Source organism: Balaenoptera ricei, chromosome 7 (assembly GCF_028023285.1).
Source record: "Balaenoptera ricei isolate mBalRic1 chromosome 7, mBalRic1.hap2, whole genome shotgun sequence".
In the NCBI taxonomy this organism is placed as follows: domain Eukaryota; kingdom Metazoa; phylum Chordata; class Mammalia; order Artiodactyla; family Balaenopteridae; genus Balaenoptera; species Balaenoptera ricei.
The window spans coordinates 77,121,663-77,143,381 of NC_082645.1; the positions used below are offsets into that span (position 1 = coordinate 77,121,663).

A 21,719-nucleotide genomic window follows, 5' to 3' on the forward strand; every position below is an offset into this window, starting at 1 on the left:
TTACTCTGAATTCTTTTTTTGGGTAGATTGCCTATCTTCACTTCCTTTAGTTGTTCTTCTGGGCTTTTTTTCTTGTTCCTTTGTCTGGGACATATTCCTCTGTCATGTCTTTCTGTGATTGCAGTTTCCACTCCACAAGCTGCAGGGTTGTAGTTCCTCTTGTTCCTGCTGTCTGCCCCTGGTGGATGAGGCTGGTCTAAGAGGCTTGTGCAGGCTTCCTGGGAGGAACTGGGTCTTGTCCCTCTGGTGGGCAAGGCCATGTCAAGGGGTGTGTCTAGCAGGCAGCTATGGGCTCAGGAAGACTTTAGGCAGCCCATCTGCTGATGGGTGGGGCTGTCTTCCCACCCTGTTGGTTGTTTGGCCCGAGGCTTCCCAGTACTGGAGCCTGCAGTCTGTTCAGTGGGGCCAGGTCTTGGTGAGAAAGTGGGGGCCTCCAGGAGGGCTCACACCAACGAGTACTCCCCAGAACTACCACCACCAGTGTGTTTGTCCCCACAGTGAGCCACAGCCGCCCCCCTTGCCTCCACAGGAGACTCTCCGATACCAGCAGGTAGGTCTGGCCCAGGATCCTATGCGGTCACTGCTTTTTCCACTGGATCCTGGTGCACATGAGACCTTGTGTGCACCCTCCAAGAGTGGAGTTTCTTTTTCTGCCTGTCCTGTCGAATTCCTGTGATCAAACCCCGCTGGCCTTCAAAGCCAGATGCTCTGGGGGCTCCTCCTGATGCCAGACCTCCAGGCTGGGGGTTCTGTTGTAGGGCTCAGAACTTTCACTCCTGTGGGAGAACCTCTGCAAGGTAACTATTTTCAAGTTTGTGGGTCACCCACCTGGCAGATATGGGAGTTGGCTTTATTGCGAGTGCACCCCTCCTACCATCTCGTTGTGGCTTCTTCTTTGTTTTTGTGTGTAGGATAGCTTTTTTGGTAGCTTCCAGGGTTTTTCTGTTGATGGTCATTCAGCAGTTGTGATTTCCGTGTTTGTTTTTGTGAGATGAGGTGAGCTCACATCATTCTACTCCACCATCTTGTTCTTGCTTCAAAATTTCATAATATCTCATTCAGAAGGAAAAATAGGTGGCTTTGCCATGTCTAACTTGTGTTGTTTAGAGTTGGCCCTAGTGTAAAGAAAGACCATCATTCTGTCGTACTCTTTGAGTTGTAAATGTGTGACCAAGGGACAAAGTCTGACACAGCCCAAGATGTGCAGGCTCATGATGTTTGAGGCAGGAGCAAATTTTGATATGCTTGTTTCCCTCAACAGTATAGCTCAGAGTCAGTCAGAAAATATTTACTCCAAAGGGCCAGAGAGTAAATATTTTAGGCTTGCAGACCACACAGTCTCTCTCTGTCACAACTAAACTCTGCCACTAAAGCATGAAAGTAGCCATAGACAATACGTAACAAATGAGCACGCCTATGTTCAAATAAACTATATTTGAAAAAACAGGCAGCTAGAATTTGGCCCGAAGGCTATAGTTTGCTGAGCCCTGGTATACATAAATAAATCAAAGGTAGCAAAAGTTTGTTGTCAGTTTTATAAAATTTGCCTGATCTTGAAAAGACATTTTCCTATTTCTAAATGCCATTTTTGAATGATTATCTTTTCTTTCTATTGATAAGATAAAGCTGTTGTTACCTTACATTTCCTCCAAGTGATGAAAGTGGTAAAGATTTGTTTCTACTTGCTACCTAATCGTACAGTAGTTTGCATTCTATGACTTCAAAATGAAACTTCCCTTCTCTTGACAGATAAACACTACATGTGAAGATTGGCAAAAGGGAACATTGATTTCTGAAGTAGCCTGGAGAGGAAAAGCACTGCTCAATATCAAGTGGACAGATGCTTGGTGTTTGTTTTCCAAAGATGCTGTTGAAGTAGTCTTTGCTACTGCTTTCCTTCACTCAGTCAAAGCTCTTCATAACATGGGCTGCATGAAATCAAAGCAAACTTTCCCATTTCCCACCACACTCGAGAGTGAGAAGAGGCATGAGAGTGAAGAAAACTTTATGCCTGAAGAGAGATTTCTACTCAGGATGCCTTCTCTAGTTAATATCAAAGAGGACGTGAAGGAACCCCTAGGGCCTGAAATTGTGGTCTTTGAATTTGCACACCGCCTGTCCCAGGAAATCTTGAGTGATGCCTTGCAGCAGTGGGCTGGCAACCACCTCAAGTACTATGACATCCCATATATTGAGAGTGAGGGGCCTTGACGCTGTGTGTAGGATGATGACACTTTCTCAAATTGTGGATAAAGTTGGTGCTAGTTTAAATACATGAAACAATAGCAAAAACTGGGATGAATAAATACAAATAACTCCATCTGGGTATAAAGAAAAATATTTCGATAGCCATCAAGAGTCTAAGAATACCTAAAATGAAGTGTTTTAAGCAGTTCTACATTAACAGCAATTTCTATCTGCTTGGTCTTGGATTTTAGTCATTAAAGGGTTAAATGTAAGTCCTCTGGTGCCACAGTAATCAGCTGTGTCACACCACTTCCAGAGGCAACAATGCCATCACCAAAGAAATAAGAATTTTTAAAATTCTTTAAAATTAAAAAAAAAATTCTTTAAGAATTTAAATTTATTTAATACCCATGTTTTCAAAATGGTCATTTTAAAGACATTCCTTTAAAATAACTATTTGTCAATTTATACAAAAAAAACAAGATATGAAAAGGATTTTCTTGAAATGCCTGGGCAAGGGAATTGCCTGGGCACTCAAGCCATACCTGTTAACAGTGGGTCTTGTTTGCCAAAATCTTTTGAGTCAAGGATCCCTCCTTCTTAACACAAATGACCAAGCATTAGAAAGCAACCCATGTGGAAGAGGTCCACCGTGAACCATGTCCTTAATAAGATATTTACTTTTGTAGATGAAAAGCGTAACTATCACCTTGAACCTCAGGGCCCTAACTAATCACACCTGTTACTGGATGACTCAGACTTTGCATATAAGCATCTTAACAATATACAATTTACAGAAGTCATGACAATGTTTATTGCATTGAATTAGGTAGCCCAGTGATATTACTATACAAGAAAACAAGCAGGGGTAGCTTTTATAAACAGCAATCCAGAAAACTGTAAAGTAACAGAAGCCCTAGTTGGCAAGGTGGAAAGAAGAATCTGGTCTCAGCGTTGCATGTATGTTAAGCTTTACTGTCTCACAGATGCAAGGGGCTGGTACATGGGCAATCACCATTCAGATTACTATGGGACCAGATTATGCATGAGAATTTATAGTTATTACAAAAGATCAAATACTCTTCCAAAGGGAATACTCATGTATATTTTTAATGGTAACAAAGCCCATGGGGCATTTACAGCCATATACTATACTATTTTCATAAATTTGGCTACTGTTTTGGGAAGCCTTTTTTTTTTTAAGAAAAAAAATTAAGTACTGTTTAAGATCAATGATAACAGAAAATTCAAGAAAGAGGGAAGAAGATACTAGAAGATGTAACTTGCAAGAAAATTGAGACTGAGTCTTTAGAAGTATCTTTTCATCAAGATTTGCCACACATTGAGTTTAACTGGAATAGGAATTATTTAAGCCAGTGCGATTAGATCCTTTTATTAAGATACAACAGACCCTTGTCATTGAAATCTAAAGAAAGGCAGAAAAAGGCTTGTGACTTCTAATGACATAAATGTATATGACCTTATAAGCAGGCAGAATTGCTACCTCTGATTTTAGCAGTTATACTCTGAAACCCACAATCAAATAGACTGAATTCTCCAAGGTAAATGGGCAAAGAAAATTCTTTTGAAGTGAGTGGTGTGCCATTTTTCAGTTGCCTTTGGACAACTGGTCATTTAACTTTCACCTAATCCCAGGGTTTGTACTGTCCTGTTGTACTTATAATCTAGCAACTTTACAAAATAGAAAAACCACCACCCCTGTTTATACAAGGATCTGAAGTTGCAAGGCTAAGAACAGAAAGTTTCCAAAAAGTGCAAAACATATTTCCAGCTCATGAAGAAAAATTTAGGTTTATGAGTGCTTATACTAATGACTCAGACAAAAGCCTAGATGTTGCTGTTTTTCATTCATTTTATATTTTACATCAGATACTTTTGCTGCAAGGTCACTGCTGTTTAAAAGATATAATTAAGTATATAAGATAATACATATTATGTTGAGAACACAAAGCCATATAAAAGCAGCGCATCACACTAAATTTTTCAGCATACATAGGGACATAGACTAGTAGGCTTTGATTATATCTAAATATTTTGATCTCAGGTTACTCTTTTGCCCTGGGCCTCTATTTCCTAGGGATATAATACAGGCAGGCCTGCCAGACCGATATCTAGCTGGAAGTCTGATCTCTGTTGCCACCCTCTCTGATACTATGGCAATAGGGTTTTGTCATTGAGCACCACCCCCTTGCCCCTGACTCACTTTAATAGTATAGTATCTTGTGACATACAGAGACTTACTTGGAGATGTATGCTGTATAATATGTCATACCATGGACATGGAACTACAAAGGCTTGCATAATCAGTGAGTTAGTGGATTAACCAAGTTGGGGGCAGGCAGGAAGGAGCTGGATCAACAAGTGTACTGCGTATGATTGTTATCAAGATATAGTTTGGCCTAGATGACAAGATAAATGAGAACATCTTTGATAGGATAATTCAACTTCTTACATACCTTCATCTTTAAGTATTGGATTTACTTCATTTTGAAGGTCTTTCATGAACAAAGAGTAGAAGGGCTGCTTGAGAAGGAAGGAGACATATAAAACAGAAGACTGAAAGAATTATTAGCTACTGGAATGGGAAACATTTGTTCCAACTTAGATCACAAACACAGAAGAAATAAGAATAGTGGCCAAATTATAAGGGAAAAGAAAATGGGGAAAAGAGGGCCCAAGAAACAACACTCACGTCAGGCTCCAAAAACAAGTTTCCAATGTTTTCATCTGAGGGGAAGGACACAGTAGCCAAGTTCTGTTCCGTTCTTTACCACACTCACATGTGCCCAACCACTGAATCTTCTCCCTCAAGAACATCCAGGAGAGGGGCAGATGAGTGCCACCAGCATGACAAAGAACCTGCAGGGGGCAACTCTGGAAGCAGCAGATTAGCAGAGAGAAATGTGCCGATTCCTCATTTAAGAAAACTCACATAACCCCACACATGTGCTTCACTGCTCCCTTCCCAGTTCAGTGTCTTTTGAGTGCTAGTTATTACCTTTCAGTCACAGGCCTTTGACCTGACAGTTCTCCACTTGCCATTGCCTTATCAGTTCTTTGCAAACTACCTATGGTTATTAGCACTTAAAGCACAATTTTGAAGGGGATAAAAATTTATCTTAGTCCCAAAGGAATCATTTGTGTCAAACTGCCTTATAAGTATTAAAAAGAGACATGTTGAACGAATGAAGTAGCATGACACTCATATATCCTACTCAGTATCACTGGCATTTTATGAGATGGGGGAACTATACTTTTGTAATTATATAGTTTGAGAAATCAAAAGTTAGAGACAAATTATAAATGTCAAGGAACAGTAATTTAAAAACAAAGTTCTAACAAATAAATTGTTTGCTTAATCATAATGCCCCCATCCTGTATTTGTGTGACCAAACTGGACATGTCTTCCTTGGAGCAGTGGGCACAGGCTCAGATGTATTCCCTACATCTTACTTGGCAAAACTCAACTTTTGTTAGCAAATTCTCTTCACTGTAAGACTTAGCTATGAAATGGTATATTTTTTCCCAAATATTTTTGTGAAAACATTTTTCCTAACTGTTCAATAAAAGTCTAGTTGCAATTAACTAGTTACGAGTCCTTGTTTAACTGAAGCAAGCAAATGCTTTTCACCATTGTGTGATTTCAAATTTTTTAACATAAACGACTTAACATTTTATGCATTTCTAGCAAATACAAAGAAAATAAAAGTCCATTTATACAAGTATTTTCTTAGATCATTCACATCCACATTTAGAAGCTTTAAGATATAAATGTAAACATGTTCATTATCATGGCATCTTTTTTCCAAATATGTTCCTAATTTTGGGGGGAAGAAAAATGCTTCATGTTAAGTATATTGAGAACAGAAAATTTAAAGCAATTCCTTCTGGACTGCAATTTCCTCATCTATGAGAAGGGTGCAGGATATAATCTTTGATGTCTTTTTCGGTTCTGCCTGCTTTTCATTCTTTCACAAGACTAAAGTTCTCTTAGTTTCTGAGGGGTTTGGAATGAAGGAAAAATTGTACCAAGCTATAAAGTAAATCATAAGCTGATCTTTAATTTAAAAATGATTCTTACCTAGATATTAATGTTCCAAGTCTGGAACATCCACAGTTGTGTACCTTAAAAAAACCTTATTTTGTCAACAGTACCAATTACTGAAGGTACTTCTATTTTGAACAAAAGTCCTCTTGTTTTCAAGTTCTTTCTCCTGATTTGAACTGTGTAAGAACAAATTACTGTTATCACAAAAGTCTGATGTAAATTGCAGAAGGCAGAGTGTCTATCTTAGAGATTAGAGTTTTCTAATGCCTCATTCTGCCAGATTAGCAAATACTCTAAACAACAAGAAATAATGCTTTTACTTTCCCCATAGGAAGGGATTCTGGTTAACTTCAGAAAAAGCCAAGGCTGAGTCGATAATACTGGAAAGACAACCTAATAACCTTTTCTCTTTGCCTGAGATTTCTATCATTATAAAAGGAACACTTCAGCTACAGAAACTCATAATTATTTTAAAATAGATTTATATATGGAGAAAATTCTATGAAGTGTTAACACAGTATATCCAAAAAACTTTCAGAGTTTTTATTTTTTATAACCTATACATAAGTTTACTTAATCAACATTAAAAACCAATACCCTAAGCCAAAACATAAAGTTGCCATTTCAATTAGATATACTAACTCAAGAATCTCTAAAGACCTTCAAATTTTCCCATCTTTTAAAATAGGGCTGGAAAAATTTTTCTGAAAAGGACCAGACAGTAATTATTTTAGGCTTTGCAGGCCTTACAATCTCTACTGCAACTACTCAAAGCAGCCACAGATATGTAAACAGATGAGTAAAGCCATGTTCCAATAAAGTTTTATTTATGGACAATGATATTTGAATTTCATGTAATTTTCACATGCCATGCAATATTGGTCTTTGATTTCTTTCTCCAGCCATTTAAAAATGCAGAAACCATTCTTAGCTGAGGGATATATGAAAAAAAAAAAAAAAAAAGGCAGCAGGTTGGCTTTGGCCCATGTGCCATAGTTTGCCAACTCTGCTCCAAAATAATACTTTAAAAATCCAGTCTCTTCAAAATTTCAAATCATTACTTCCCAGAGATTTGAAGTGATTATTCAAAGCTTCATCAGTAACTTCTTTTAGATCAGCTGGTTTCCACTTCGGACTCTGGTCTTTATCTATTAAAACTGTCAAGTAAAGACATAAGAAACGTTAGTATTCTCTTTGGTATTACCAGATTTTAATTACTGAATTGACACAAACTACCTTGGACTAGGCATATTTTCTATAGCACATCTTTTTCTGCAAAGTTGAAATTTTTGTATGTGTTCCTTTTTCTTTTTCCCCTTAAATTAAGCCCTCACAGAATTGGATGATGACCTCACCTGCTAAGCCTGATGGTCTCTAGCTTGAATACAGTCTGCTGAACTAATCCAGTGGTTTAAGCCTTAGAACTTTTTTTTCTCTTTTTCTAATAATATCATAAATGAAATCTCTCTTTAGCTCTTTATAAAAGAGCTAAAACCAGAGTTGGTGTGGTTTAAAGGGAAGGCAGGAGAGGGGGGAGGGCCCAGATCTGTCTTCTAAACTCCTCCACATTGAACTGAGAGGAAAATTACTTGAGGTACAGGGAAAGGGACTTCATGCATAATTAAATGTGGATACAACTGTTTTGCTGAATCTTCTAGCTCACACTGAATTAAAATACCAGACCACCTTCAGGTTATCATGAGAAGCTCTGCTTCTCTTATTTCAGTGTAGTCATCACTTAGTGTAGCCACATAGTATCCCCACAGGATTTTAAGTATGAGGCAATCAATCCATAACCTCCTTTAAAAAGGGAGGAGAATGTCCGTTTCCTGGTTGTGATAGTATACTACAGTTATACAAATGTTACCATTTGGGAAAGTGGGTGGAGGGTATGCAGGATCTCTCCATATTATTTTTTACACTGCATTTGAATCTACAATTATCTCAAAAAATTAAAAACCAAAAAGAAAGAGAATGGGACTGTACCTAGTCTGGTTGTGGTAAGGAATTTCAGCCATGCTTAAGATGTGCGTAATTCTTGTGGGGAATTAAAGTATTTAAACATACAAAGTCTACAGTGAACCTAAAAAAATGAGTTAATCACTAAAAGGCGAAATAGTTAAAGAAGCCATCTGGGAACCAAAGGCAGTAGGCTGCCTCAGAAGGTAGAGGGAAGGGGGCTTTATGCATAATTAAATGTGGATACTGGAGGTTTTCACGGTTTGGCTGCCTAACTATAGGATTCCAGTGTCAGATCAGTGGTGATACTGAACACTGATGTTATGATCCCTGCCAGTTTGAAAGTTTTACATTCCCTGGACAGAGTAAATAAAAACAATCCTGGAGTATTCTTTCTACAAGAATCTCTTCCCTAAAAGCCCTGTGGGTCAATGCTATCTACCTCCTTGACAGTGCACTGAAGGTCAAATGGAAAGAGAATATTAATCAAATTTGCAGGTTATTTAATTTCAAACTAACAAAATTTTTATTCTAGCATAGATAAAACAAGTTCTTGCCATGTAGACAACTCAGGTTTTTCAGGTTTCATGAGGCACCCACTCAAATTCCAGTTGGTAGCTCTCTAGCTCTTCTGAGATAATCCTTTAAAAAAATTTTTTCTGTAAATTCTTCTAAAGGAAGAAGTTTATTCTAGATGTTAAAAGTAAGAATTTTTTACAGCCATTCCCCTAATTGATAGTTTATTTTATCTTATTTGGTAACATACTTTATAATTAGCAAATTGTAGCAAACATTTGGTTATGTAAGAACATCTTAACAGTTTTACCCAGAATAGATACTGCTTTCTGAATAAAGAGGTTATGCTGAAAGATGAGGTTACATACTTTCTCTTCATTAAAAAGTAGCTTGATAACCACCTGGGCTATGAATCAGAACTTTGATGCTGCTTGGTTTCAGCTCTTTTTCCTTAAAATAATTGACAGTATATCTAAAAAACAATACCTTTCTTTTCTAAGTTTAAGAAGGGCTGCTATAACATATAATGAATGAATACTTTAGCAACATAATCCAAGTAGCACACAGGTCCTCCTAAAATCAGAGGTCTAAGCTCTGATCCACATGCAGCAAGAATTTGCAGGGAATTAGTAGGATGAATGCATGTTTTCCATAAAACATACAGCCATTTCCTCTGACTCAACTCCACGTGTCCTCTAAAAGGATTTGTTTCTTTCTTATACTATATCATGCCAGAAATGAAGAGAATTCTACCACAGTGACCAGTGTTTATTGAAGCTTACAGCTCAGAGAGCATAACCTTTTATTCAGATAAAGTATATCTAGAGTCTGTACTATATTAAAGTGATAAATAAAAACATAATAAAATTAGATATGTAAAATACATGCAGAGTGAAAGAACTCATTTTATACAACATAAATGACAGCTACTATTTATAGGCATATGGACTTATACATAAAAAGAAATGGTTGCAGATTTGCTAGGAACAAAAAATATCAACTACTTCACTTGCTTTTTCTTAATATTCTTACTTTGAAGATGATAAGCAAAAATAGAAATTAATAATAGTAGTAGATGTTACTAATTATGCCATATGTTTTTTTCTCAATGTCAATGTTTAACTGCTAGGTTCAGGCAAAGAGGTGGATGGTAGGGTCCAACATAGCTGGGATTTTGCCAAAAGCCAGGACAAAAAAAGAGGGGCCTTCAGGACTTTCTGCAAGAGAATAAACGTACCTTTCAAAGGCTTCAGCAGCAGAATGAATTTACAAACTCACGCTGCACTTAGCAGAGGGAGTCCATGTGACTGCAGGAGCAGGATTACCTCTTATATATACATTAGGGAGCAGTGGCCACATTATTGGATTTTTTAAACAATACTGGTTTCAAAGACTGGTCTTCCCTCATATGCCAGTTGGTAATATTAAAAAAAAAAAAACTGCAATTTTTATAAAAGTTTGATTTTCACTAATCAAACAACCATCATCTTTTTTTTTTTTTTTTTTTTTTTAACAGTATCTGCTCAAAAGTCCTATTTCCATAATAGCCAGGAAGGAAACAACTGTCACTTACCTGCCCTAACACCTTCATGAAAGTCATGGCCTCTCTGAAAGAAAATCAAGATTAAATGCAGAATTTCTGGGCATCTTCATTCCTGATCATCTCCTCTCTTCCACCCACTTTAGCCCCCACTCCGTGGCCACACCCTGAGCCACGACATTCAGAGACTGGACCACCTCTGAGAACCCACTCTCTGACCTCCTCCTATTCTTATTTGCTCAAATATCTCCACTGCTACAAATCCCTGATTTAACTGAGCTCCGCTGACCTACGCGACTTTCTCACCATTTGTTCTGGCTTCACTCTGCTCTTCATCCAGCCCAGTTTCCCCAGTTCATTAACGGGTCATTTCTTTTTCTTGAAAATGCCCTTATCTCCCTCAAGCCTTTCCCCCCCGCCCTTTATTCTATCTTGGCAAAATCTCAGCACCAGCTGAACCCTACTATTTACCTCTGCCTGTGTTCGAGCAGCTAAAATCTTACCGCAGAAAAATCATACAACTGTGACTGGCTTCGTTTAAAATTCATGATCACAAATCTCAAACAGGCATGGAAAACTGCCTCACAATCCATGTTCTCTCCCCCACTGCAAGATAATGACTTCAACTGTCTTCTGTCCCCTCAACCTCTTCCCCTAGCAAGTTCTACTCTTTACACTATATTCTCAGCTAATGAGTTAACCTTCTACTTTATTTAAAAAAAAAAAAAAAAGAGATGCCCTAAGACAGAACATTCTCTTCTTCCCACTAAAACATCTGCAGCCCAACTACAGCCATCTGCACATACCTTCCCTTTCCCGTCTAAGGAGGAAGGGACCCACCCCTGCCAAAGGCCAATCCTCCCCTGCCTTCCCATTCATATGCCCTCTTCTCAAGGACTAAGCCTGAGAAGGTCACCTGTCTCTCTTTTCCTGCCATCATCAATGTAGGCAGTATAATTTAGTGGTTGAGTGCATGCAGTTCAAATGTCTGGGTTCACCACCTAGCTCTACTACACAGTAACTACATGACCTTGGGCTAGTAATTTCTCTAACTCCCGGTTTCCTTATATGAAATGGTAATATCAACACATCCATCCTAAGATTATCTTAATCCACATTCCAGCACAGCGTCTGACACATAGTAAGTGTTCGGTAAATGTTAACTATTATTAGTATCATCAACATAATATATGCGGAACCTAGAAAAATGGTACAGATGAGCCAGTTTGCAGGGCAGAAGTTGAGACACAGATGTAGAGAATGGACACATGGACACCAAGGGGGGAAAACTGCGGTGGGGTGGGGATGGTGGTGTGCTGAATTGGGCGATTGGGATTGACATGTATACACTGATGTGTATAAAACTGATGCCTAATAAGAACCTGCAGTATAAAAAAACAAACAAAACAACTAATACTAAACTTTCATTGGGTTATTTGTATGGAAACATGTTAATATAAATGTTTCAGACATTACATGAAATTTCTAAAAATCTTATATTTGTATTTGTATGGAAATATGTATGGAAATATGTTAATATAAATGTTTCAGACATTACATGAAATTTCTAAAAAAAAAAAAAAAAAAACATAATCCTTTTTCCCTATTGGCTCATTCCCAATCATTTACAAACATGTTCTAGTATCTTCCAAAGGAAATCTCACTTGATTCCACAGTCCCAGCTTCTACCCTACTTCCGTTTCAAGAAGAAAGGGTTGTGAACACAGTCTTCAATTCTTCACATCCCATTTACTCACTTCCCCTCCAGCTTACCACACTGCAACTTCTGCCTCAACACACCCCTGAGATGGCGTGCCAAAATCATCTGTAACTTCAGTATTGCCAAACGCAAAGCATGCCTTTACCCTCGTCTCCTAGAGGCTTTGGCAGTGTTCCCTCCTCCTTGAAACACTCCTCTCCTGCTTTCATGACACCACGCTCTCCTGGTTCTCCCACCTCTGTCCGTTTTCTCTTCCACTGCTCATTTTCCTTCTATATGATCTTATCCACTCTAAACTCAACACATCAGTGCCTGAGTGATCAGTTCTGTTAAAAATAAGATCCACAACAAGAGAGGCCGCGATAGTGAGAGGCCCGCGCACTGCGATGAAGAGTGGCCCCCGCTTGCCACAACTAGGGGAAGCCCTCGCACAGAAACGAAGACCCAACACAGCCATAAATAAATAAAAATTAAAAAAAAAAAAAAATAGAGCAATACTTTAAAAATATATATATATATAAAAAAAAAAAAATAAGATCCCGTCCCTCCTCTGCTCAAAAAACATCCCGTGCCTTCCCACTTCACTCAGAACAAACGCCGAAGTCTGATAAAGACCTCCACGGCCAGGTACGCCCTGCACAGCCCTTCCCTACGCTGTCCGCTCTGACCTCCTTTCTCTCTCACTCACCGACCACGCCTGCCCCACTCCATCAACGAGGCCCCCCGGCAGTTCCTAGAACAGGAAGGCCACCCCTCACCTCAGAGCTCTGTACTTCAGGTGCCCTGCAGATAGGAGCATGGCTCGCTCCCACACTTCTTTCAGGTTTTCACTCAAAGAACATCATCTCAGTGAGGTCTTCTCTGGTCTTCCTGTCTACAAGTTCAACTCCTATCCCCCTGTATTCCATACCCTCCTTCCCGATTTACTTTTGCTCCTTAGCACCTGTAATAATATACTACATATTTTACAAATTTATCTGTTTATAGTCTATCTCCCCCACTATAAAGTAAGTTCCAGGAGGGCAGGGATGTCTCTGTTTTGTTTACCTATATATTAGTGCCTAGCACATGGTAAGCACTCTTATTTGTTAAGTAAATAAATAAATCTCCAAAGTTTTCTTTTTTTAAATTGGTGTTAATGTCTCTCAGACTTAAATCTCTAACCTACACCTCTAAGCTCCAACTCCTAAATGTGTTCTTTCCTTCATATCCATCAAGGCCTATCAAGTCTATCTCCTACATTTGTCCCACACCTCTAACCTCCAACTCCTAAATGTGTTCTTTCCTTCATATCCATCAAGGCCTATCAAGTCTATCTCCTACATTTGTCTTAAATCCATTTACTTCTCTCCACTGCCACTCTAGTCTAAGCCACTACTATTCTGCACCTGGATTACTGCAGTGAACTCATATCTGATCTCTGCATCCACTCTGAACCCCCTCCCCAACCCCACCATCATTCAGTAGCAATAATTACCTTCCTAAAACCAAATCACCCCCTGCTGAAACCCACGAGGCTTTTCAACATTCTCATTTCTCACCCTTCAGGTCACAGATGAGCTGACATCTCAAAGATGTCTTCCTGGACCTACTTATTTAAAGGTTTCCCTTTGCTTCCCCCATTCCCTCTTGTCCTCACATCATTCTATCACCAACCCTGTATGTTTTCCTCTAGAGCACTTACCACAATTTGTAATTATTTTACTTATTTTCTTTACTTGTTCTTTATAGTCTCAGGAGGCTATAAATTCCATGAGAACAAGGACATACACCAGCATAATACTTAGCACAGTGCCTGGCACATAGCTAAACATATTTGCTGAGAGAATGAAGGAAGGAGGGACTCAATCAATCCAGGCAGGACACTAAATGTACAGTGAAAAACAGGGACTGGGGGCTTCCCTGGTGGCGCAGTGGTTAGGAGTCTGCCTGCCAATGCAGGGGACGCGGGTTCGAGCCCTGGTCTGGGAGGATCCCGCATGCCTCGGAGCGACTGGGCCCGTGAGCCACGACTGCTGAGCCTGCGCGTCTGGAGCCTGTGCTCTGCAACGGGAGAGGCCGCAACGGTGAGAGGCCCGCGCACCGTGATGGGGAGTGGCCCCCGCTCGCTGCAACTGGAGAAAGCCCTCACACAGAGACGAAGCCCCAACACAGCCAAAAATAAATAAATAAATAAATAAATTAATTAAAAAAAAAAAAAACAGGGACTGGGTGAGGTGTACCGGGTAGGGGTCAGGAGCGTGACCATCTGGTTTCACACGCCATGTCTCTGCCACTTAACAGCTGCACCACCTTAGGCAGGTTACTTTACTTTTCTATGCCACTGTTTCCTCATCTGTAAAGTGGAAACAATAATAGTACCTGCCTTCTGCAGACAGTGTAATATGTAACTGAGAGAATGCACATAAAGTCCTAGCATAGTACCTACTCATAATACACAAAAGACCTCAGCTGCCATTTACATCCTATGGAGTGACCTCAATATATGACTAATAGAGCTTAATTTATGGTTGGATGAACTATTTTGAATATCTTCACTATTTCAGGACATCGAAGACCATTAGGTATGTCTACTTTCTAGTTATTAAACATAATATTTCCTTTAGGCCATGAGTGTATTAATCTAAGGGTCCTCTACACATAACACAAAAGAGATAATTCTGCTTTAAAAGAGTTTATCTGGGGACTCGCCTGGTGGCCCACTGGGTAAGACTCCGCGCTCCCAATGCAGGGGGCCTGTGTTTGATCCCTGGTGAGGGAACTAGATCCCACATGCATGCTGCAACTGAAGAGTTTGCATGCCACAACTAGGAGTCTACATGCTGCAACTAATAAGTCCGCATGCCGCAACTAAAAGATCCCACATGCCGCAACAAAGATCCTCTGTGCCGCAATGAAGACCCGGCACAGCCTAAATAAATAATATATTTTTTTAAAGAGTTTATCTGGAAGAATAAATCACTATGACTCTGAAATATTTCATGAAATCAATAATATTCTATGTGATTATTGCCTATTTTAAGTGTATCTATAATGGTATTTTCAATGCTAATCTATTAATTAAAACATATGATAGACTAATAACTTCCCTTTGTGCATTTAGACTTAGAGAATTTATGCTTCTTGCCCAAGGTCAGAGACTATGCCTGAAAAATGGTTAAAATTTCTATTCTGAATTTCACATGAGGTTACAGTCCTTCTTACAATTACATGCAAAGGTAACTGCTGTTTCATAAAGGCTTATTAACAATCTGTGAGCAATATTCCCCCGTGCCTTAAGCTAACTGGCCTGTTGTATTTTCATAGAGTAGATTTATAGATAGTTTCAATTTTCTTGTTTATAAATTTTCTATATTTTACATGTTCTACAATGAACATATACAACTTTCATAACTAGAAAATGACAATACTTTAAAGAAAAATTCTTACCATACAAGCTTGACTCAGCCGATATTCCATAGTTAATACTTCCTGCAAGGTCTTGGAAGACCCCTCCATGAGTTGCCTTAGTGTGATCTTTAGGGATGTTGGAGACATTTTATTAATTACCTATTAGAGAAAAAATTTACTAGTTTTAGCCCAATAGTTCCTTTACTGCTTATAATAAAACTAGCTGAGTTTTGATATAAATCATATTAAAATTTGTTCCTTAACAATACTTTCATACAACAAAGTCTCATAAAAATAAGATTATGCCTTAGCCTAATCCTGCCAAAGCACCAAACAAAACTCTCTAATCCGGTACAACAAAACAGATCATTCTACAAGTGGAATAAATTCTATACCCATAACTGAAGTAATAAAGTACATCTACATTTTGTAGCCTGCCTGACATAAATTATCATCTCAACTACGTAATAAGCAAGCAGTGATTATGCCTAAATAAAACTAATACACATCTCACAAAGCGCTAATGTATCAGAAGACAGACATTTCACTTTACAATATAAAGAAAGTGAAGGATGGGCTTCCTTGGTGGCGCAGTGGTTGAGAATCTGCCTGCCAGTGCAGGGGACACGGGTCCGAGCCCTGGTCTGGGAAGATCCCACATGCCGCGGAGCAACTAGGCCCGTGAGCCACAACTACTGAGCCTGCGCGTCTGGAGCCTGTGCTCCGCAACAGGAGAGGCCGCGATAGTGAGAGGCCCGCGCACCGTGATGAAGAGTGGCCCCCGCTTGCACAGAAACAAAGACCCAACACAGCCAAAAATAAATAAACAAATAAATTAAATAATTAAAAAAAAAAAAAAAAGAAAGTGAAGGAGTAGAATACGGTAGCTCCTCCTTCCCACTTTGTGACTCTAGAGAAGTGTCTTAACTGAACTATAGTCTTCACCTAAAAATAAATCCACTTACCTTGGAAGTAAAGAGAGAGACAATAATTCAAGGTATTGTGACATGGTCTTCTCTAGTACTTAAATATTTGATAAAGTAAGAAATACAGGCCTGACTCCTTGGCTACAATGCTATGCCACTTCCTTCTGAATTTAAAGATGCTATTACTGATACTCCAATACATGTGTATGGCTGTGAATACAACAGCTGCTGCAGGAGGTCCCATTACATGCGTATAAATCTGAGGCTTGCCCTTTCCTTTATAATTGCAATATATAGTTTTCAGGCATGTTGTTGAGTGACTGTCTCAAAGGTATGAATTTCACTTTTTGAGTTCAAAGAACTCCCCACATCAAGATTCCAGGTTCTTTGTATCATCCTCAAGTCTGCAACAGATTCAGAGAACAGACTGAGTGGGCAGGGCAATATCTTTATCTTACCAAGCAGTTGCCAGAGCTTAAATAGATGACTACTGTACAGGAAAAGTTGAGGGAAGATTAGTACCCTACCTACAGCCACAATGCTGAAGAGAAGATGAGAAGGAGAGAGAAACAATTAAGTCTTTTATGACTCTAGTTCATATTCGCAGGAACTCATTCTTCTGCCCTCAGCGCTGTATGGACATGATCCCATTCAACGCCCTGAAAGCGATCCTACTTCATGTTCTCACCTTTCTGGTTGCAGGCCACAAGGATGATGGCACCCCTGCAGCAGTCTGCGTACTGTGCTGGGGGCCCATCCTTTCCATAGGCAAGTAGGTAATGGGTCCATTTTATTGCCAAACCCAGTAGTTTTCTCTGGTCAGAGCAATGCTCATGTTATCACAATGAAGACCTAGAAGAACTTCATTCACAATGCTAAAAGGTGTACTTAAGGGAGGGACACAGCTACCTTCTATCTTTTCTAGTCTGCAAAAACAATGAAGCTACAATTCCCTTTCCAACAGGGCTGCAGTGTGCAAGCTCACAATTATGTACCTCACTCAGTACTATTGTTATGATTAACTGCCTATGTCCTCAATTCTTAGTTTGGTACTTTATGTGCCATCTAGACACAAAACTCCGTCTCTCGCTATACTTCCTCACCTGGCTACCAATTAATTTCATAAGAAAGGCCACTTAAGGTCCCCAGTTGTCTGTGCTTGTGCCATATACACAAACTAGAAAAAAAAATGGGAAGAAAATTTCATTTAAAAAGCTCCATTGGTTCAGACATTTCATGAAATATTAAAAGATGTTTTCATAAGACAGATATAATAGAAGAAGAAACTGTAGTCTCCAACCACTCAATACGCCGGCACTTCAGCACAGAGGCTAAGGTTTTAGACTCTAGAGTGAGACAACTCTGAGGTGGAATCTCAGCTCCACTACCTCCTACATGATTGACCTTAGTTTCCTCATTTGTGATATGAAGATAATAAATATTACCCACTTCATAAATGGCATGGCAATACAGGATAGTGCAATGTGTCAGAAAGCAAGCAAATCAGGGAAGGGAAGGAACATTTACTGAGCACATTTTCCTTAGCTCTCAGGCAAGTACGTTCACACATATGCACATTTTACAAATGAGGAAACCAGACTCATGAATTTGTCCAAGGTCACACAGAGCAGGAATCCAAACCTAAGCCAGCCAACTCCAAAGCCTACCTCCTCATACTATATGAGGCTATAAAAGTAATCAAGAAGGTCAAAGGCTGAAGAAACATCAAAAAGAACAAAGATGGAGGAGAGGACATTGTGTCAGGTGAAGAAGTGAATAAAAACTTGTTTGTGGGGACTTCCCTGGTGGCACAGTGGTTAAGAATCTTCCTGCCAATGCAGGGGACATGGGTTCGAGCCCTGGTCCAGAAAGATCCCACATGCCGTGGAGCAACTAAGCCCGTGCGCCACAACTGCTGAGCCTGCACTCTAGAGCCCGTGAGCCACAACTACTCAAGCCCACGAGCCACAACTACTGAAGCCCACGTGCCTAGAGACCGTGCTCCACAACAAGAGAAGCCACTGCAACAAAGAGGAGCCCCCGCTCTCAGCAACTAGAGAAAGCCCGCGCAGCAACAAAGACCCAATGCAGCCAAAAATAAATAAATAAATAAATTTATTTTTAAAATAACTTGTTTGTGTAATTTCAATGGCAAAGAGGAAGATAAAGTCAGGAGAGTAGCTTGAGGAAAAACAGAGTCAAGGAAAGGCTTTTTTATAAGGGTAGGAAAGCTTCGAAAATGATAGAAGAAAATATGCCACTAACTCAAGAAGGTAAAATTGAAGATACTGAAAGAGGGAGATGGCTGATGCAATTAGTTCCTAGAGGAGGCAGAAAAGGATGAAATAAGACCACAGATGGGGATGTTTCCCTTGACAAGGAAGTGGGACACATTAGAGCAGCGGTCCCCAACCTTTTTGGCACCAGGGACTGGTTTCGTGGAAGACAATTTTTCCACGACGGGGTGGGGGGGATGTTCAGGCGGTAATGCCAGGGATGGGGAGCGGTAATGCCAGGGATGGGGAGCGGTAATGCCAGGGATGGGGAGTGGCAGATGAAGCTTCGCTCGCTCGCCCGCCGCTCACCTCCTGCTGTGCAGCCCGGTTCCTAACAGGCCGAGGACTGGTACCGGTCTGTGGCCCGGGGCTTGGGGACCCCCGTGTTAGAGGAATCAAAGAAGGGATGATGGAAGAGCATTAAAGGAGCTAACATAGCTTCATTCATTATAAAGGGAACACAGACTGTTTTGGAAATTTTGATTAATGATTAGGACTTGGATCTTCAGCTAAGCCAGAAATGTGTATGGATACAACCCTGCGCCCACCCATACAACTAACTGAGTGGACACATTTCTGCTTATTAGAGGAGCACTGGTCAGTGTTCTAACCAATTTATCTGACCCTTTAAAGATTAGTTGTCTCCTGCATATCAAATAGCCAACTTCTTTTTTCCTTTATTTTTATCAAATGATTCACATTCTCATCTCAATTCAACAATATTACTGAGCATTTATTATGCATTAGACACTTCAGGGGAGACAATAATCAACAGCACATGGTCCTTGCACTCAAAGCATTATGAGCACTATAATCACTGCCTTTTGGGTAAGAATCCTAGGAACCCTTCTTTTGGCTAAGTTTTATTTATTAAGTCCTAGGAAATTTACCACAAAAGGAAAACTCAGGATAATGCCTCTGACCCTCTCCTCAGGAGTCTACCACAACTCTCAATAATATACAGTCTGACATGAATTATCAAGAGAAAAACAGTATTCAACAAGCCTACTGATTACAATTAGAAAATTTCTACCAAGTAGGACTCAGAGTTGACTCAAGGGCTATAACAACTATTTCTCTGATTCACTAAGAGATCTTAGAAAATGATCTCTTGAGTTCTTTCCTTTATAAAAAAGGATATCACGTGTAACATTCTTTAAAAGTCTAGGCTCTGCCAGTTTTAATCTCAAAAGAAGGAACACTAACAGGAATTCAAGTAAATTTAGATCATTTTACTTTTTAAAAATGCATTTAAAAAATAGAGCTGATACTGACTTACATTACATACAGGGTAAAGACAATGAACAGGAAATGAGAGCTTAAGAAGCTAATTAAAGGCAACAAATTAGCTTATTCTTCATCTAACTCAAAAGAATACATAAAGGTATAGGAAAAATATAAATGGGTGTAATTTTGCTCTCCTCTGAAAAATGGCTACAGCATATTTCCAATTTATTAATATATTATGATGAACTTCCTAATCATTCCATTAAAAAACCAAATTCACTACTTGTAAAAACTTTCGTTGAACCGTTAAAAATGCCATCAAGATAAAAGTTTAAGTAAGCCACAGACAGTAACCACTTAAGAAGTGTTCAATGTACATTATAGAGGTCAGAGGAGAAGGATAAATCATTTGCTCATATTATACTATAGAAAATTATTTAATTTGAATAGCTGATACTTTAAAATACTTGCAAGGCACGAGAGAAATAAATCAGTGCAAAACAGGTCAAAACAAATTATTTGAAAGCATATAGAAAACATTTTGAGTAGAAACAATGTTTTCTACGAGGGCAAATGACACTTAGAAAATAAAAAACTAAGGAATACTATAATTAGAAATACTTTATACAGTTGGATTTTTAAGAAAAATCTAAGATAGTATATCCAATCACTTTTTAAAAAGGCCATAAGAACATAAACATAGTTAAAACAACAGATCTCAAAACCCCAAAATAACAAACTCCTGTTCTACATTATAGTTGGTTAATGTAAAGAGTTTGTAATGAAATCTCTCATTTATGGATCGTTATGGATCTGCCCCAAATCTTCAGGACACCTTCTCCACATTTTGAACAGAAAATTTCTGTTCAATAAATGCCACCATTAAGAGAGAAAAAAGGCAAGTAACAGATAGGAGGAAGATATATGCAGTACATGTACTGGATAAAGGACTTAATTAACAGAAGATAGAAATAATTCCTACAAATTAACAGTAATAATAAAAAAGATTTAATAGGCACTTTGCAAGGAAGGATACCACAGCCAATAAAGGTATGAATTGATGCTCAACCCCATTAGTCATCATGGATGCAAATTAAAACCACTAAGCAATGCTATTTTATATACACCAGAATGACGAATAAGAAAAAGACAAACAATATCAAGTGTTGGTGAGAATGTAGAGCAACTTAGTATCCAATGTAAATTGGTACAACCATATTGGAAAACTTTTCGACAGTAACTACTAAGATAAATGTACATGCTTTCAATTAAACAGAGGCCATCTAACTGAGGTGCCCTTAATGCTTTAGTAGACTGTAAGCAAACCAAAATCTAAGCCTGTAATGCCTCAAGGTTAAAAATCGAAACCTAAGGACAGCCAATCATAAATAGCCAATTAGCCTTTCCCAAATAAAGCAACTGCTTAAGCTACAGCCAATCAATATTTCCTTGCTTTGCTTCCACCTCCTCTGCATAAAAGGCTTCCCCTAAGCTCGTATCAGTAGAGCTTTTCTTACCACTTCTGGTTTGGTGCTGCCTGATTTAGATTAATGTTTGCTCAAAAAAACTATCAAAATTCTTAATATGCTTTAGTGTATCTTTTAACAACGTGTGATGACTTTGCAGTACTACTCCTGGGTATATACAGAAATGCATATCTTTGTTAACAAAAGACACAGACAAAATTGTTCATAGCAGAATTATTTCTAACAGTAAAAACCTACAAACAACCCCAAATGTCCACGAACAGTAGAAATAAATAAATAAAATGTGATATATCACACAATGGAATAACTTAAAGTAATAAAAACAAACCACTGCTACATACAACACTGGTGAACCTCACAAATACAATGCTGAGCAAAAGATAGACAGAAAACTATATGATTTTATATATAACTCAAAAACA

General features: G+C 38.9%; 2 protein-coding genes across 19 annotated transcripts in view; one reads left to right on the forward strand and one right to left on the reverse strand.

Annotated features, from left to right (window-relative positions):
- Window positions 1-21,719, forward strand: part of C7H2orf88 (chromosome 7 C2orf88 homolog) — a 312,337-nt gene that overhangs the window by 286,928 nt on the left and 3,690 nt on the right. For 14 of the 17 annotated variants that reach the window (XM_059928347.1, XM_059928349.1, XM_059928346.1 and 11 more), the window contains one exon: window positions 1,750-5,793. The exons of 1 other annotated variant lie outside the window; for it this stretch is intronic. In XM_059928347.1, coding sequence (XP_059784330.1) covers window positions 1,750-2,211 — 462 coding nt within the window. In that variant the 3' untranslated portion in view covers window positions 2,212-5,793. Of the gene's footprint in view, window positions 1-1,749; window positions 5,794-21,719 lie in introns of those variants that run through there. 2 more of the 17 variants (XM_059928362.1, XM_059928360.1) reach the window with 2 other exon arrangements.
- The window catches only part of HIBCH (3-hydroxyisobutyryl-CoA hydrolase), a 91,633-nt gene continuing 76,980 nt past the window's right edge, over window positions 7,067-21,719 (reverse strand). Inside the window, exons 12-14 of one of the 2 annotated variants that reach the window (XM_059928342.1) lie at window positions 15,421-15,540; window positions 10,305-10,338; window positions 7,067-7,413 (exon numbers count right to left, since the gene is read on the reverse strand). In XM_059928342.1, the coding sequence (XP_059784325.1) occupies window positions 7,298-7,413; window positions 10,305-10,338; window positions 15,421-15,540 (270 nt within the window). In that variant the 3' untranslated portion in view covers window positions 7,067-7,297. The remainder of the gene's footprint in view (window positions 7,414-10,304; window positions 10,339-15,420; window positions 15,541-21,719) is intronic. The other variant, XM_059928343.1, reaches the window with a different exon arrangement.